This window comes from Scyliorhinus torazame, chromosome 22, assembly GCF_047496885.1.
Source record: "Scyliorhinus torazame isolate Kashiwa2021f chromosome 22, sScyTor2.1, whole genome shotgun sequence".
NCBI classification, from domain to species: domain Eukaryota; kingdom Metazoa; phylum Chordata; class Chondrichthyes; order Carcharhiniformes; family Scyliorhinidae; genus Scyliorhinus; species Scyliorhinus torazame.
In genome coordinates, this window is record NC_092728.1 from 5,972,699 (window position 1) to 5,988,374 (window position 15,676).

A 15,676-nucleotide genomic window follows, 5' to 3' on the forward strand; every position below is an offset into this window, starting at 1 on the left:
GCTCTCCAGGGACTATTGCTGGCCTGGATTATGCCCTCCTTTAGTAGCCGCTGGACTTCGGAGCGAATGAAGGTCCGGTCCTGGGCGCTGTACCGTCTGCTCCTAGTGGCGACGGGTTTGCAATCCGGGGTGAGGTTCGCAAACAAGGATGGGGGTTGCACCTTGAGGGTGGCGAGGCCGCAGATAGTGAGTGGGGGTATGGGGCCGCCGAATTTAAACGTAAGGCTCCGTAGATTGCATTGGAAATCTAATCCCAGCAAGGTGGGGGCACAGAGTTGGGGAAGGACGTTAAGTTTGTAGTTTTTGAATTCCCTCCCCTGCACCGTTAGGGTAACTATGCAGAATCCCTGGATCTGTACGGAGTGGAATCCTGCAGCTAGGCAAATCTTTTGTGCGCTGGGGAAGGTAGTTAAGGAACAGCGTCTTACCGTGTCGGGGTGGATAAAACTTTCCGTGCTCCCGGAGTCGACTAGGCATGGCATCTCGTGGCCGTTAATTAGGACCGTTGTCGTCGTCGTCTGGAGAGTCCGGGGCCGAGCCTGATCGAGTGTAACCGAAGCGAGCCGTGGTTGTAGTAGTGGGGTGGGGTCCGTTGTTGCCGTCCAAGATGGCGTCGGGGATGGACAAAATGGCCGCCCCCATGCGTCGTACAGGTCGGGGGCGGTCCAAGATGGCGGGGCCCCTCCTCCCCTCGTGGTGGTCGGGACCCAAAATGGCGGCATCTGCGGGTCGCACATGGTGTTCTGGGGGGTCTGGGGGGGCGCTAGGACCGCGCGGAGTTCCTTGACTGCGAGCGCCAGGGCCGCGGGCGCTAGGACGCGCGGAGCTCCCTCGCCGGGGACAGCGGTGGTCGGGGCCCAGGCCGGCGGGTCAGTACTGCGAGCGCTGGGACCATGCGGAGCTCCCTCGCCGGGGACGGCGGTGATCGGGGTCCAGGTAAGTTGCGCCGGCGGGTCAGGCGTGGGGCGCGGGACGGGGGTGAGGGCCCAGGTCGGCGGCGCCGGCGGGTCAGGCGTGGGGCGCGGGACGGGGGTGAGGGCCCAGGTCGGCGGCGCTGGCGGGTCAGTCGTGGGGCGCGGGACGGGGGTGAGGGCCCAGGTCGGCGGCTCCGGCGGGTCAGGCGTGGGGCGCGGGACGGGGGTGAGGGCCCAGGTCGGCGGCTCCGGCGGGTCAGTCGTGGGGCCGCGAGCGCTGGGACCGCGCGCAGCTCCCTCGCCGGGGACAGCGGTGGTCGGGGTCAAGGTAGGTGGCGCCGGCGGGTCAGGCGTGGGGCGCGGGACGGGGGTGAGGGTGGCGTTAGGGATGCGAAAAACCCCCTCCTCTCCGTGGAGAGTGTTGGCCGGCACCCAAATCGGGAGCGCCGGCGGCGGGTCGTACATGGGCTGCGGGGAGGGGGGTTGGGGAGCGTAGGCGGCGTGCAGGGCTCCCAGTTCTCCCGGGGCCGCGGTGGTCGGGACCCAAAATGGCGGCGCCTGCGGGTCGCACATGGCGTGCTGGGGGGGTTGGGACGCATAGACTGCTTGTAGGGCTCCCTGTGGCCCCGGGACGGCGGCGACCTCGCGGGATCGGCACACCACCGCATAGAGGCCCTTTTTCCCGCAGCTTTTGCAGATGGCTGCGCGGGCCGGGCAGCGTTGTCGGGGGCGCTTCGCCTGGCCGCAGAAATTACAGCGGGCGCCCCCGGTGCGACTCGGCGTTTGGACTGCGCAAGCCTGTGGGGTGTCCGGGGGGGGGGGGTAGGGGGTTTGCCGCGACGGGTACGTACGGAGCCCAATGGCCTGCCACGCGGTCGGGGCCGTAGGCGCGGGTATTACGCGCGGCTACGTCCAGCGAGGCTGCCAGGGCCCGTGCCTCAGAGAGTCCTAGTGACTCTTTTTCTAGAAGTCTTTGGCGGATTTGGGAGGATTGCATACCTGCAACAAAAGCATCGCGCATTAACATGTCCGTGTGTTCGTTTGCGTTCACCGACGGGCAGCTGCAGGCTCGTCCCAAAATCAGCAGCGCGGCGTAGAACTCGTCCATCGATTCTCCGGGAGCTTGCCGTCTTGTCGCGAGCTGGTAGCGAGCGTAGATTTGGTTAACTGGGCGAACGTAGAGATTTCTCAGTGCTGTGAACGCCGTCTGGAAATCGCGGGTGTCTTCAATGAGGGAGAAAATCTCCGTGCTCACCCTCGAGTGCAGGACCTGCAGTTTTTGTTCGTCTGAGACTCGGCCGGTGGCCGTTCTGAGGTAGGCCTCAAAGCAAGTCTGCCAGTGTTTGAAGGCTGCTGCCGCATTCACTGCGTGGGGGCTGATCCTCAGGCATTCTGGAATGATCCTGAGCTCCATAGTCCTTTTTAGGCACGCTTAATAAATTGTGGCGCACAAAGACTCCGTGAGACGAATAGAGTGAAGTCGATGAGGCTTTATTAAGCGTGTCTGTTCCCCAGCAGCCCGATAGTAAACTGGCCTGCGGGGGAAGGCACCGGCTTCTTATACTCCGCCTTCAGGGCGGAGCTTGAGGTCAACGGCCAACCAGGACCCGGGATCTGTCAGCCAATGACATTAGGGCTTCCAGTCCCACATGACCCCCAATATATACTACCACACCCAGCACCCTGTGTTACTGACTGTATCTCTACTGATGTTAATCCAGCTCCCTCACACTGTCACTCAGTAATCCCTCTCCCCCAGCTCCCTGTGTTACTGACTGTATCTCTACTGATGTTAATCCAGCTCCCTCACACTGTCACTCAGTAACCCCTCTCCCCCAGCACCCTGTGTTACTGACTGTATCTCTACTGATGTTAATCCAGCTCCCTCACACTGTCACTCAGTAACCCCTCTCCCCCAGCTCCCTCACACTGTCACTCAGTAACCCCTCTCCCCCAGCACCCTGTGTTACTGACTGTATCTCTACTGATGTTAATCCAGCTCCCTCACATTGTCACTCAGTAACCCCTCTCTCCCAGCACCCTGTGTTACTGACTGTATCTCTACTGATGTTAATCCAGCTCCCTCACACTGTCACTCAGTAACCCCTCTCCCCCAGCACCCTGTGTTACTGACTGTATCTCTACTGATGTTAATCCAGCTCCCTCACACTGTCACTCAGTAACCCCTCTCTCCCAGCACCCTGTGTTACTGACTGTATCTCTACTGATGTTAATCCAGCTCCCTCACACTGTCACTCAGTAACCCCACTCCCCCCAGCACCCTGTGTTACTGACTGTATCTCTACTGATGTTAATCCAGCTCCCTCACACTGTCACTCAGTAACCCCTCTCCCCCAGCACCCTGTGTTACTGACTGTATCTCTACTGACGTTAATCCAGCTCCCTCACACTGTCACTCAGTAACCCCCTCCCTCAGCACCCTGTGTTACTGACTGTATCTCTACTGATGTTAATCCAGCTCCCTCACATTGTCACTCAGTAACCCCTCTCCCCCAGCTCCCTCACACTGTCACTCAGTAACCCCTATCCCACAGCACCCTGTGTTACTGACTGTATCTCTACTGATGTTAATCCAGCTCCCTCACACTGTCACTCAGTAACCCCTCTCCCCCAGCACCCTGTGTTACTGACTGTATCTCGACTGATGTTAATCCAGCTCCCTCACGCTGTCACTCAGTAACCCCTCACCCCCCAGCACCCTGTGTTACTGACTGTATCTCTACTGATGTTAATCCAGCTCCCTCACACTGTCACTCAGTAACCCATCTCCCCCAGCACCCTGTGTTACTGACTGTATCTCTACTGATGTTAATCCAGCTCCCTCACACTGTCACTCAGTAACCCCTCTCCCCCAGCACCCTGTGTTACTGACTGTATCTCTACTGATGTTAATCCAGCTCCCTCACACTGTCACTCAGTAACCCCTCTCCTCCAGCACCCTGTGTTACTGACTGTATCTCTGCTGATGTTAATCCAGCTCCCTCGCACTGTCACTCACTAACCCCTCTCCCCCAGCACCCTGTGTTACTGACTGTATCTCTACTGATGTTAATCCAGCTCCCTCACGCTGTCACTCAGTAACCCCTCACCCCCCAGCACCCTGTGTTACTGACTGTATCTCTACTGATGTTAATCCAGCTCCCTCACACTGTCACTCAGTAACCCCTCTCCCCCAGCACCCTGTGTTACTGACTGTATCTCTACTGACGTTAATCCAGCTCCCTCACACTGTCACTCAGTAACCCATCTCCCCCAGCACCCTGTGTTACTGACTGTATCTCTACTGATGTTAATCCAGCTCCCTCACACTGTCACTCAGTAACCCCTCTCCCCCAGCTCCCTCACATTGTCACTCAGTAACCCCTATCCCACAGCACCCTGTGTTACTGACTGTATCTCTACTGATGTTAATCCAGCTCCATCACACTGTCACTCAGTAACCCCTCACCCCCCAGCACCCTGTGTTACTGACTGTATCTCTACTGATGTTAATCCAGCTCCCTCACACTGTCACTCAGTAACCCCTCTCCCCCAGCATCCTGTGTTACTGACTGTATCTCTACTGATGTTAATACAGCTCCCTCACATTGTCACTCAGTAACCCCTCTCCCCAGCACCCTGTGTTACTGACTGTACCTCTATTGATGTTAATCCAGCTCCCTCACACTGTCACTCAGTAACCCCTCTCCCCCAGCACCCTGTGTTACTGACTGTATCTCTACTGATGTTAATCCAGCTCCCTCACACTGTCACTCAGTAACCTCTCTCCCCCAGCACCCTGTGTTACTGACTGTATCTCTACTGATGTTAATCCAGCTCCCTCACGCTGTCACTCAGTAACCCCTCACCCCCCAGCACCCTGTGTTACTGACTGTATCTCTACTGATGTTAATCCAGCTCCCTCACACTGTCACTCAGTAACCCCTCTCCCCCAGCACCCTGTGTTACTGACTGTATCTCTACTGATGTTAATCCAGCTCCCTCACACTGTCACTCAGTAACCCCTCTCCTCCAGCACCCTGTGTTACTGACTGTATCTCTACTGATGTTAATCCAGCTCCCTCACACTGTCACTCACTAACCGCTCTCCCCCAGCACCCTGTGTTACTGACTGTATCTCTACTGATGTTAATCCAGCTCCCTCACACCGTCACTCAGTAACCCCTCTCCCACCAGCACCCTGTGTTACTGACTGTATCTCTACTGATGTTAATCCAGCTCCCTCACACTGTCACTCAGTAACCCCTCACCCCCCAGCACCCTGTGTTACTGACTGTATCTCTACTGACGTTAATCCAGCTCCCTCACACTGTCACTCAGTAACCCCTCTCCCCCAGCACCCTGTGTTACTGACTGTATCTCTACTGATGTTAATCCAGCTCCCTCACACTGTCACTCAGTAACCCCTATCCCACAGCACCCTGTGTTACTGACTGTATCTCTACTGATGTTAATCCAGCTCCCTCACACTGTCACTCAGTAACCCCTCTCCCCCAGCACCCTGTGTTACTGACTGTATCTCGACTGATGTTAATCCAGCTCCCTCACACTGTCACTCAGTAACCCCTCTCCCTCAGCATCCTGTGTTACTGACTGTATCTCTACTGATGTTAATACAGCTCCCTCACATTGTCACTCAGTAACCCCACTCCCCCAGCACCCTGTGTTACTGACTGTATCTCTACTGATGTTAATCCAGCTCCCTCACACTGTCACTCAGTAACCCCTCTCCCTCAGCATCCTGTGTTACTGACTGTATCTCTACTGATGTTAATCCAGCTCCCTCACACTGTCACTCAGTAACCCCTCACCCAGCACCCTGTGTTACTGACTGTATCTCTACTGATGTTAATCCAGCTCCCTCACACTGTCACTCAGTAACCCCTATCCCACAGCACCCTGTGTTACTGACTGTATCTCTACTGATGTTAATCCAGCTCCCTCACACTGTCACTCAGTAACCCCTCTCCCCCAGCACCCTGTGTTACTGACTGTATCTCGACTGATGTTAATCCAGCTCCCTCACACTGTCACTCAGTAACCCCTCTCCCTCAGCATCCTGTGTTACTGACTGTATCTCTACTGATGTTAATACAGCTCCCTCACACTGTCACTCAGTAACCCCTCTCCCCCAGCACCCTGTGTTACTGACTGTATCTCTATTGATGTTAATCCAGCTCCCTCACACTGTCACTCACTAACCTCTCTCCCCCAGTACTGACTGTATCTCTACTGATGTTAATCCAGCTCCCTCACACTGTGACTCAGTAACCCCTCTCCCCCAGCACCCTGTGTTACTGACTGTATCTCTACTGATGTTAATCCAGCTCCCTCACACTGTCACTCAGTAACCCCTCTCCCCCAGCACCCTGTGTTACTGACTGTATCTCTACTGATGTTAATCCAGCTCCTTCACACTGTCACTCAGTCACCCCTCTCCCCCAGCACCCTGTGTTACTGACTGTATCTCTACTGATGTTAATCCAGCTCCCTCACACTGTCACTCAGTAACCCCTCTTCCCCAGCACCGTGTGTTACTGACTGTATCTCTACTGATGTTAATCCAGCTCCCTCACACTGTCACTCAGTAACCCCTCTCCCCCAGCACCCTGTGTTACTGACTGTATCTCTACTGATGTTAATCCAGCTCCCTCACACTGTCACTCAGTAACCCCTCTTCCCCAGCACCGTGTGTTACTGACTGTATCTCTACTGATGTTAATCCAGCTCCCTCACACTGTCACTCACTAACCTCTCTCCCCCAGTACTGACTGTATCTCTACTGATGTTAATCCAGCTCCCTCACACTGTGACTCAGTAACCCCTCTCCCCCAGCACCCTGTGTTACTGACTGTATCTCTACTGATGTTAATCCAGCTCCCTCACACTGTCACTCAGTAACCCCTCTCCCCCAGCACCCTGTGTTACTGACTGTATCTCTACTGATGTTAATCCAGCTCCCTCACACTGTCACTCAGTAACCCCTCTCCTCCAGCACCCTGTGTTACTGACTGTATCTCTGCTGATGTTAATCCAGCTCCCTCGCACTGTCACTCACTAACCCCTCTCCCCCAGCACCCTGTGTTACTGACTGTATCTCTACTGATGTTAATCCAGCTCCCTCACGCTGTCACTCAGTAACCCCTCACCCCCCAGCACCCTGTGTTACTGACTGTATCTCTACTGATGTTAATCCAGCTCCCTCACACTGTCACTCAGTAACCCCTCTCCCCCAGCACCCTGTGTTACTGACTGTATCTCTACTGACGTTAATCCAGCTCCCTCACACTGTCACTCAGTAACCCATCTCCCCCAGCACCCTGTGTTACTGACTGTATCTCTACTGATGTTAATCCAGCTCCCTCACACTGTCACTCAGTAACCCCTCTCCCCCAGCTCCCTCACATTGTCACTCAGTAACCCCTATCCCACAGCACCCTGTGTTACTGACTGTATCTCTACTGATGTTAATCCAGCTCCATCACACTGTCACTCAGTAACCCCTCACCCCCCAGCACCCTGTGTTACTGACTGTATCTCTACTGATGTTAATCCAGCTCCCTCACACTGTCACTCAGTAACCCCTCTCCCCCAGCATCCTGTGTTACTGACTGTATCTCTACTGATGTTAATACAGCTCCCTCACATTGTCACTCAGTAACCCCTCTCCCCAGCACCCTGTGTTACTGACTGTACCTCTATTGATGTTAATCCAGCTCCCTCACACTGTCACTCAGTAACCCCTCTCCCCCAGCACCCTGTGTTACTGACTGTATCTCTACTGATGTTAATCCAGCTCCCTCACACTGTCACTCAGTAACCCCTCTCCCTCAGCACCCTGTGTTAGTGACTGTATCTCTACTGATGTTAATCCAGCTCCCTCACAACTGTCACTCAGTAACCCCTCTCCCCCAGCACCCTGTGTTACTGACTGTATCTCTACTGATGTTAATCCAGCTCCCTCACACTGTCACTCAGTAACCCCTCACCCCCCAGCACCCTGTGTTACTGACTGTATCTCTACTGACGTTAATCCAGCTCCCTCACACTGTCACTCAGTAACCCCTCTCCCCCAGCACCCTGTGTTACTGACTGTATCTCTACTGATGTTAATCCAGCTCCCTCACACTGTCACTCAGTAACCCCTATCCCACAGCACCCTGTGTTACTGACTGTATCTCTACTGATGTTAATCCAGCTCCCTCACACTGTCACTCAGTAACCCCTCTCCCCCAGCACCCTGTGTTACTGACTGTATCTCGACTGATGTTAATCCAGCTCCCTCACACTGTCACTCAGTAACCCCTCTCCCTCAGCATCCTGTGTTACTGACTGTATCTCTACTGATGTTAATACAGCTCCCTCACATTGTCACTCAGTAACCCCACTCCCCCAGCACCCTGTGTTACTGACTGTATCTCTACTGATGTTAATCCAGCTCCCTCACACTGTCACTCAGTAACCCCTCACCCCCCAGCACCCTGTGTTACTGACTGTATCTCTACTGATGTTAATCCAGCTCCCTCACACTGTCACTCACTAACCTCTCTCCCCCAGTACTGACTGTATCTCTACTGATGTTAATCCAGCTCCCTCACACTGTGACTCAGTAACCCCTCTCCCCCAGCACCCTGTGTTACTGACTGTATCTCTACTGATGTTAATCCAGCTCCCTCACACTGTCACTCAGTAACCCCTCTCCCCCAGCACCCTGTGTTACTGACTGTATCTCTACTGATGTTAATCCAGCTCCTTCACACTGTCACTCAGTCACCCCTCTCCCCCAGCACCCTGTGTTACTGACTGTATCTCTACTGATGTTAATCCAGCTCCCTCACACTGTCACTCAGTAACCCCTCTTCCCCAGCACCGTGTGTTACTGACTGTATCTCTACTGATGTTAATCCAGCTCCCTCACACTGTCACTCAGTAACCCCTCTCCCCCAGCGCCCTGTGTTACTGACTGTATCTCTACTGATGTTAATCCAGCTCCCTCACACTGTCACTCAGTAACCTCTCTCCCCCCCAGTATCCTGACTGCTGTCTGCTGAATTTAAGACTGTGTTGGAGTCACTCAGTCACTCAGTGACTGGCTCTCACATTTCTGCCGGAGAAGGATGTTAATATATTCCACAAGACACGTTTTCTGTAAATTAAACAGGAAATTGTTTCTGAATATTGCGAAGGTTCACGTTGAGAATTTCCCACCTTGCCATTGCCAACGCCTTGAAAATAAACTATCACTGTCACGGCCACTGTCGTACTGAACAGAACGGACTACTGCAAAGAAGTATACCGACAACTGAACAACCAAGAACACTACAGACAGTTACCCGCAGATCCGACCAAGGAACATATCCGCTAACTTAACAGACTGATCAAGACCTTGGATCCAGATCTTCAGAGCACCCTACGTGCTCTCATCCCACGTACTCCCTGCATTGGAGATCTCTACTGCCTTCCAAAAATACATAAGCCCAACACACCAGGCCGCCCTATCGTTTCAGGCAATGGGACCGTGTGAGAACCTCTCTGGCTACATCGAGGGCATCTTGAAACCCATCGTACAAGGTACACCCAGCTTCTGTCGCGACACGACGGACTTCCTACAGAAACTCAGCACCCATGGACCAGTTGAACCAGGAACATTCCTCGTCACAATGGACGTCTCGGCACTCTACACCAGCATCCCCCATGACGACGGCATTGCTGCAACAGCCTCAGTACTCAACACCGACAACTGCCAATCTCCAGACGCAATTCTGCAACTCATCCGCTTCATTCTGGATCACAACGTCTTCACCTTCGACAACAAGTTCTTCATCCAGACGCACGGAACAGCCATGGGGACCAAATTCGCACCCCAATACGCCAACATCTACATGCACAAGTTTGAACAGGACCTACTCACCGCACAGGACCTTCAACCGACGTTATACACCAGATACATCGATGACATTTTTTTCCTTTGGACCCACGGCGAAGAATCACTGAAACGACTACACGATGACATTAATAAGTTCCATCCAACCATCAGACTCACCATGGACTACTCTCCAAAATCAGTTGCATTCTTGGACACACTCGTCTCCATCAAGGACGGCCACCTCAGCACTTCGCTTTACCGCAAACCCACGGATAACCTCATGATGCTCCACTTCTCCAGCTTCCACCCTAAACACATTAAAGAAGCCATCCCCTATGGACAAGCGCTCCGTATACACAGGATCTGCTCAGACGAGGAGGAGCGTAACAGACATCTACAGACGTTGAAAGATGGCCTCGTACGAACGGGATATGGCACTCGACTCATCGATCGACAGTTCCAACGCGCCACAGCAAAAAACCGCACCGACCTCCTCAGAAGACAAACATGGGACACAACCGACAGAATACCCTTCGTCGTCCAGTACTTCCCCGGAGCGGCGAAACTACGTCATCTTCTTCACAGCCTTCAACACGTCACTGATGACGATGAACACCTTGCCAAGGTCATCCTCACACCCCCACTACTTGCCTTCAAACAACCGCGCAACCTCAAACGAACCATTGTTTGCAGCAAACTACCCAGTCTTCAGAACAGTGACCACGACACCACACAACCCTGCCATGGCAATCTCTGCAAGACATGCCAGATCATCGACATGGATACCACTATTACACGTGAGAACACCACCCACCAGGTACGCGGTACGTACTCGTGCGACTCGGCCAACGTTGTCTACCTCATACACTGCAGGAAAGGATGTCCCGAAGCGTGGTACGTTGGCGAGACCATGCAGACGCTGCGACAACGAATGAACGGACATCGCGCAACAATCATCAGGCAGGAATGTTCCCTTCCAGTCGGAGAACACTTCAGCAGTCAAGGGCATTCAGCCTCTGATCTCCAGGTAAGCATTCTCCAAGGCGGCCTTCAGGACCCGCGACAACGCAGAATCGCCGAGCAGAAACTTACAGCCAAGTTCCGCACACATGAGTGCGGCCTTAACCGGGACCTGGGATTCATGTCGCATTACATTCATCCCCCACCATCTGGCCTGCAAAATCCTACCAACTGTCCAGGCTTGACACAATTCACACCTCTTTAACCTGGGGTTACCCCATCTCTGGATCTGTAAAGATTTAATCACCTGCTAATGCTCACATTCCAAGCATTGTTTGGCATCTTTGATTTTGTCTATATATGTGTTTCTGGAACATACCTCTTCATTCACCTGAGGAAGGAGCAGCACTCCGAAAGCTAGTGACATCGAAACAAACCTGTTGGACTTTAACCTGGTGTTGCAAGACTTCGTACTGTGCTTTCTTGAAAATAGAGATTCACAGACAGATTGCATCGTGCAGCACCCAGTCGGATGAATTTTAATAGCTCGCCTGAAGGAAGCAATGACTTTGAACAGTTCAGAAATGTCAGAGGAGTTGTTCGCTCCGGGGAAGGACGTTCGAGAATTCACTCTCATTGCACAGCCAGATTATCTTCATCCTTCAACTGAACTCCAAACCAACCAGCAATTATCCATTGACAGGACGAAGAGGAGCCCATTCAGCCCCTCTCCAGCCTGTTACACAGGAACAGGAGGAGGCCCATTCAGCCCCTCTCCAGCCTGTTACACAGGAACAGGAGGAGGCCGATTCAGCCCCTCTCCAGCCTGTTACACAGGAACAGGAGGAGGCCCATTCAGCCCCTCTCCAGCCTGTTGCACAGGAACAGGAGGAGGCCCATTCAGCCCCTCTCCAGCCTGTTACACAGGAACAGGAGGAGGCCCATTCAGCCCCTCTCCAGCCTGTTACCCAGGAACAGGAGGAAGCCATTCAGCCCCTCTCCAGCCTGTTACACAGGAACAGGAGGAGGCCCATTCAGCCCCTCTCCAGCCTGTTGCACAGGAACAGGAGGAGGCCCATTCAGCCCCTCTCCAGCCTGTTACACAGGAACAGGAGGAGGCACATTCAGCCCCTCTCCAGCCTGTTACACAGGAACAGGAGGAGGCCGATTCAGCCCCTCTCCAGCCTGTTACACAGGAACAGGAGGAGGCACATTCAGCCCCTCTCCAGCCTGTTACACAGGAACAGGAGGAGGCCGATTCAGCCCCCCTCCAGCCTGTTACACAGGAACAGGAGGAGGACCATTCAGCCCCCCTCCAGCCTGTTACACAGGAACAGGAGGAGGCCCATTCAGCCCCTCTCCAGCCTGTTACACAGGAACAGGAGGAGGCCGATTCAGCCCCCCTCCAGCCTGTTACACAGGAACAGGAGGAGGACCATTCAGCCCCCCTCCAGCCTGTTACACAGGAACAGGAGGAGGCCCATTCAGCCCTTCTCCAGCCTGTTACACAGGAACAGGAGGAGGCCCATTCAGCCCCTCTCCAGCCTGTTACACAGGAACAGGAGGAGGCCCTTCAGCCCCTCTCCAGCCTGTTACACAGGAACAGGAGGAGGCCCATTCAGCCGCTCTCCAGCCTGTTACACAGGAACAGGAGGAGGCCCATTCAGCCCCTCTCCAGCCTGTTACACAGGAACAGGAGGAGGCCCATTCAGCCCCTCTCCAGCCTGTTACACAGGAACAGGAGGAGGCCCATTCAGCCCCTCTCCAGCCTGTTACACAGGAACAGGAGGAGGCCCATTCAGCCCCTCTCCAGCCTGTTACACAGGAACAGGAGGAGGCAATTCAGCCCCTCTCCAGCCTGTTACACAGGAACAGGAGGAGGCCCATTCAGCCCCTCTCCAGCCTGTTACACAGGAACAGGAGGAGGCCCATTCAGCCCCTCTCCAGCCTGTTACACAGGAACAGGAGGAGGCCCATTCAGCCCCTCTCCAGCCTGTTACACAGGAACAGGAGGAAGCCCATTCAGCCCCTCTCCAGCCTGTTACACAGGAACAGGAGGAGGCCCATTCAGCTCCTCTCCAGCCTGTTACACAGGAACAGGAGGAGGCCCATTCAGCCCCTCTCCAGCCTGTTACACAGGAACAGGAGGGAGCCCATTCAGCCCCTCTCCAGCCTGTTACACAGGAACAGGAGGAGGCCCATTCAGCCCCTCTCCAGCCTGTTACACAGGAACAGGAGGAGGCCCATTCAACCCCTCTCCAGCCTGTTACACAGGAACAGGAGGAGGCCCATTCAGCCCCTCTCCAGCCTGTTACACAGGAACAGGAGGAGGCCGATTCAGCCCCTCTCCAGCCTGTTACACAGGAACAGGAGGAGGCCCATTCAGCCCCTCTCCAGCCTGTTACACAGGAACAGGAGGAGGCCCATTTAGCCCCTCTCCAGCCTGTTACACAGGAACAGGAGGAGGCCCATTCAGCCCCTCTCCAGCCTGTTACACAGGAACAGGAGGAGGCCGATTCAGCCCCTCTCCAGCCTGTTACACAGGAACAGGAGGAGGCCCATTCAGCCCCTCTCCAGCCTGTTACACAGGAAGAGGAGGAGGCCCATTTAGCCCCTCTCCAGCCTGTTACACAGGAACAGGAGGAGGCCCATTCAACCCCTCTCCAGCCTGTTACACAGGAACAGGAGGAGGCCCATTCAGCCCCTCTCCAGCCTGTTACACAGGAACAGGAGGAGGCCATTCAGCCCCTCTCCAGCCTGTTACACAGGAACAGGAGGAGGCCCATTCAGCCCCTCTCCAGCCTGTTACACAGGAACAGGAGGAGGCCCATTCAGCCCCTCTCCAGCCTGTTACACAGGAACAGGGGGAGGCCCATTCAGCCCCTCTCCAGCCTGTCACACAGGAACAGGAGGAGGCCCATTCAGCCCCTCTCCAGCCTGTTACACAGGAACAGGGGGAGGCCCCATTCAGCCCCTCTCCAGCCTGTTACACAGGAACAGGAGGGAGCCCATTCAGCCCCTCTCCAGCCTGTTACACAGGAACAGGAGGAGGCCCATTCAGCCCCTCTCCAGCCTGTTACACAGGAACAGGGGGAGGCCCATTCAGCCCCTCTCCAGCCTGTTACACAGGAACAGGAGGAGGCCCATTCAGCCCCTCTCAGCCTGTTACACAGGAACAGGAGGAGACCCATTCAGTCCCTCTCTCCAGTTGCTCCGTCTGGACCTGTAAAGGCTTAATTACCTGCAAAGACTCACATTCAAAGTATCGTCTTGCATCATTGGCTTTGTCGATATATGTGCATCACGGTAGCACAGTGGTTAGCACTGTGGCTTCACAGCTCCAGGGTCCCAGGTTCGATTCCCCGCTGGGTCACTGTCTGTGCGGAGTCTGCACGTCCTCCCCGTGTCTGCGTGGGTTTCCTCCGGGTGCTCCGGTTTCCTCCCACAGTCCAAAGATGTGCAGGTTAGGTGGATTGGCCGTGATAAATTGCCCTTAGTGTCCAAAATAGATTAGGCGGGGTTACTGGGTTACAGGGATAGGGTGGAAGTGAGGGCTTAAGCGGCCTCTTGCTGCACTGTACGTTCAATGTTCTATATGTATTTATTCATTCTTCATTCTTTATTTAATTCTTCATTCACCTCCGAAAGTGCTCCGAAAGCCAGTCAAAACAAACCTGTTGGACTTTAACGTGGTGTTGTAAGACTTCGTCCTGTGCCCACCCAGTCCAACGCCGGCATCTCCACATCATGGTGGCGAGAAGGCAGAAGGTCACCGACCTGAGCATCCTGTGTACAGCACCATCTGGCGGCCGGCAACGAGAACTGCACTGACCTGGAATTTATTTGGTGAAGCACCATCCGGTGGTCAAAGGACGGAGTTGCACCAACCTGAACCTCTCCAGTGAACCTGTCTCCCAGAGACTGCACGGCAGAGTGAAGAGTCAGCTCAGACCTACCCCTTTAATCCTGATTTAGTTTCAATAATAATAATGTTTATTGTCACAAGTGGCCTAAAATTAACACTGCAATGCAGTTACTGTGAAAATCCCCTAGTCGCCTGTTCGGGTCACAGAGGGAGAATTCAGAATGTCCAATCCACCTAACAGCGCGTCTTTCGGGACTTGTGGGAGGAAACCGGAGCACCCGGAGGGAACCCACGCAGACACGGGGAGAACGTGCAGACCCCGCGCAGACAGTGACCCAAGCGGGAATCGAACCCGGGACCCTGGTGCTGTGAAGCAACAGTGCTAACCACTGTGATACCGTTCCGCCCATATTCCTCGCCAACCTGTACCTGGTGTTTGTCTTGTGTGTGTCTGGGCAGAGGGGGGGATGGGATCTTGGGATTAGGTAGTCCAGCAGACGATTATCCTGTTATTTCCTGATATGTTCTTTTATCCTTTTTATTGATAAACAGTTTGTTGATCTTTTGCTTATAAATCTGGTGTCTCTTAACTCATCGGCACACAATGCAGACCCACAGTGGAAAACAGAAGGATCAACGTAATGGGGATTAAAGGGCAAGAGATGAACATCTTTGCTGCTGAGGTTGTAGTCTTTGCAGCTGGCTATCGTCCCAGTACGCGGAGTGCCGGAACCACCAGTTGGTTTAGAACGTCTGGCTGGAATCTTCAATTAGAACTCACAAAAAACAAAGAAATGTACAGCACAGGAACAGGCCCTTCGGCCCTCCAAGCCCGTGCCGACCATGCTGCCCGTCTAACCTAAAACCTTCTACACTTCCTGGGTCCGTATCCCTCTATTCCCACCCTAATCATGTATTTGTCACGATACCCCTTAACCGTCATGATCGTCACTGCTTCCACCACCTCCTCCGGCAGCGAGTTCCAGGCACCCACTACCCTCTGTGTAAAAAACGTGCCTCGTACATCTCCACTAAACCTTGCCCCTCGCA

General features: G+C 54.2%; 1 protein-coding gene across 1 annotated transcript in view; it reads right to left on the minus strand.

The window, feature by feature from the left end:
• Nucleotides 1-11,203, minus strand: part of LOC140398887 (catechol O-methyltransferase A-like) — a 167,612-nt gene extending 156,409 nt beyond the window's left edge. The window contains exon 1 of the mRNA XM_072487834.1: nt 11,141-11,203. Coding sequence (XP_072343935.1) covers nt 11,141-11,188 — 48 coding nt within the window. The 5' untranslated portion in view covers nt 11,189-11,203. The remainder of the gene's footprint in view (nt 1-11,140) is intronic.
• Nucleotides 11,204-15,676: the final 4,473 nt, after the last annotated feature.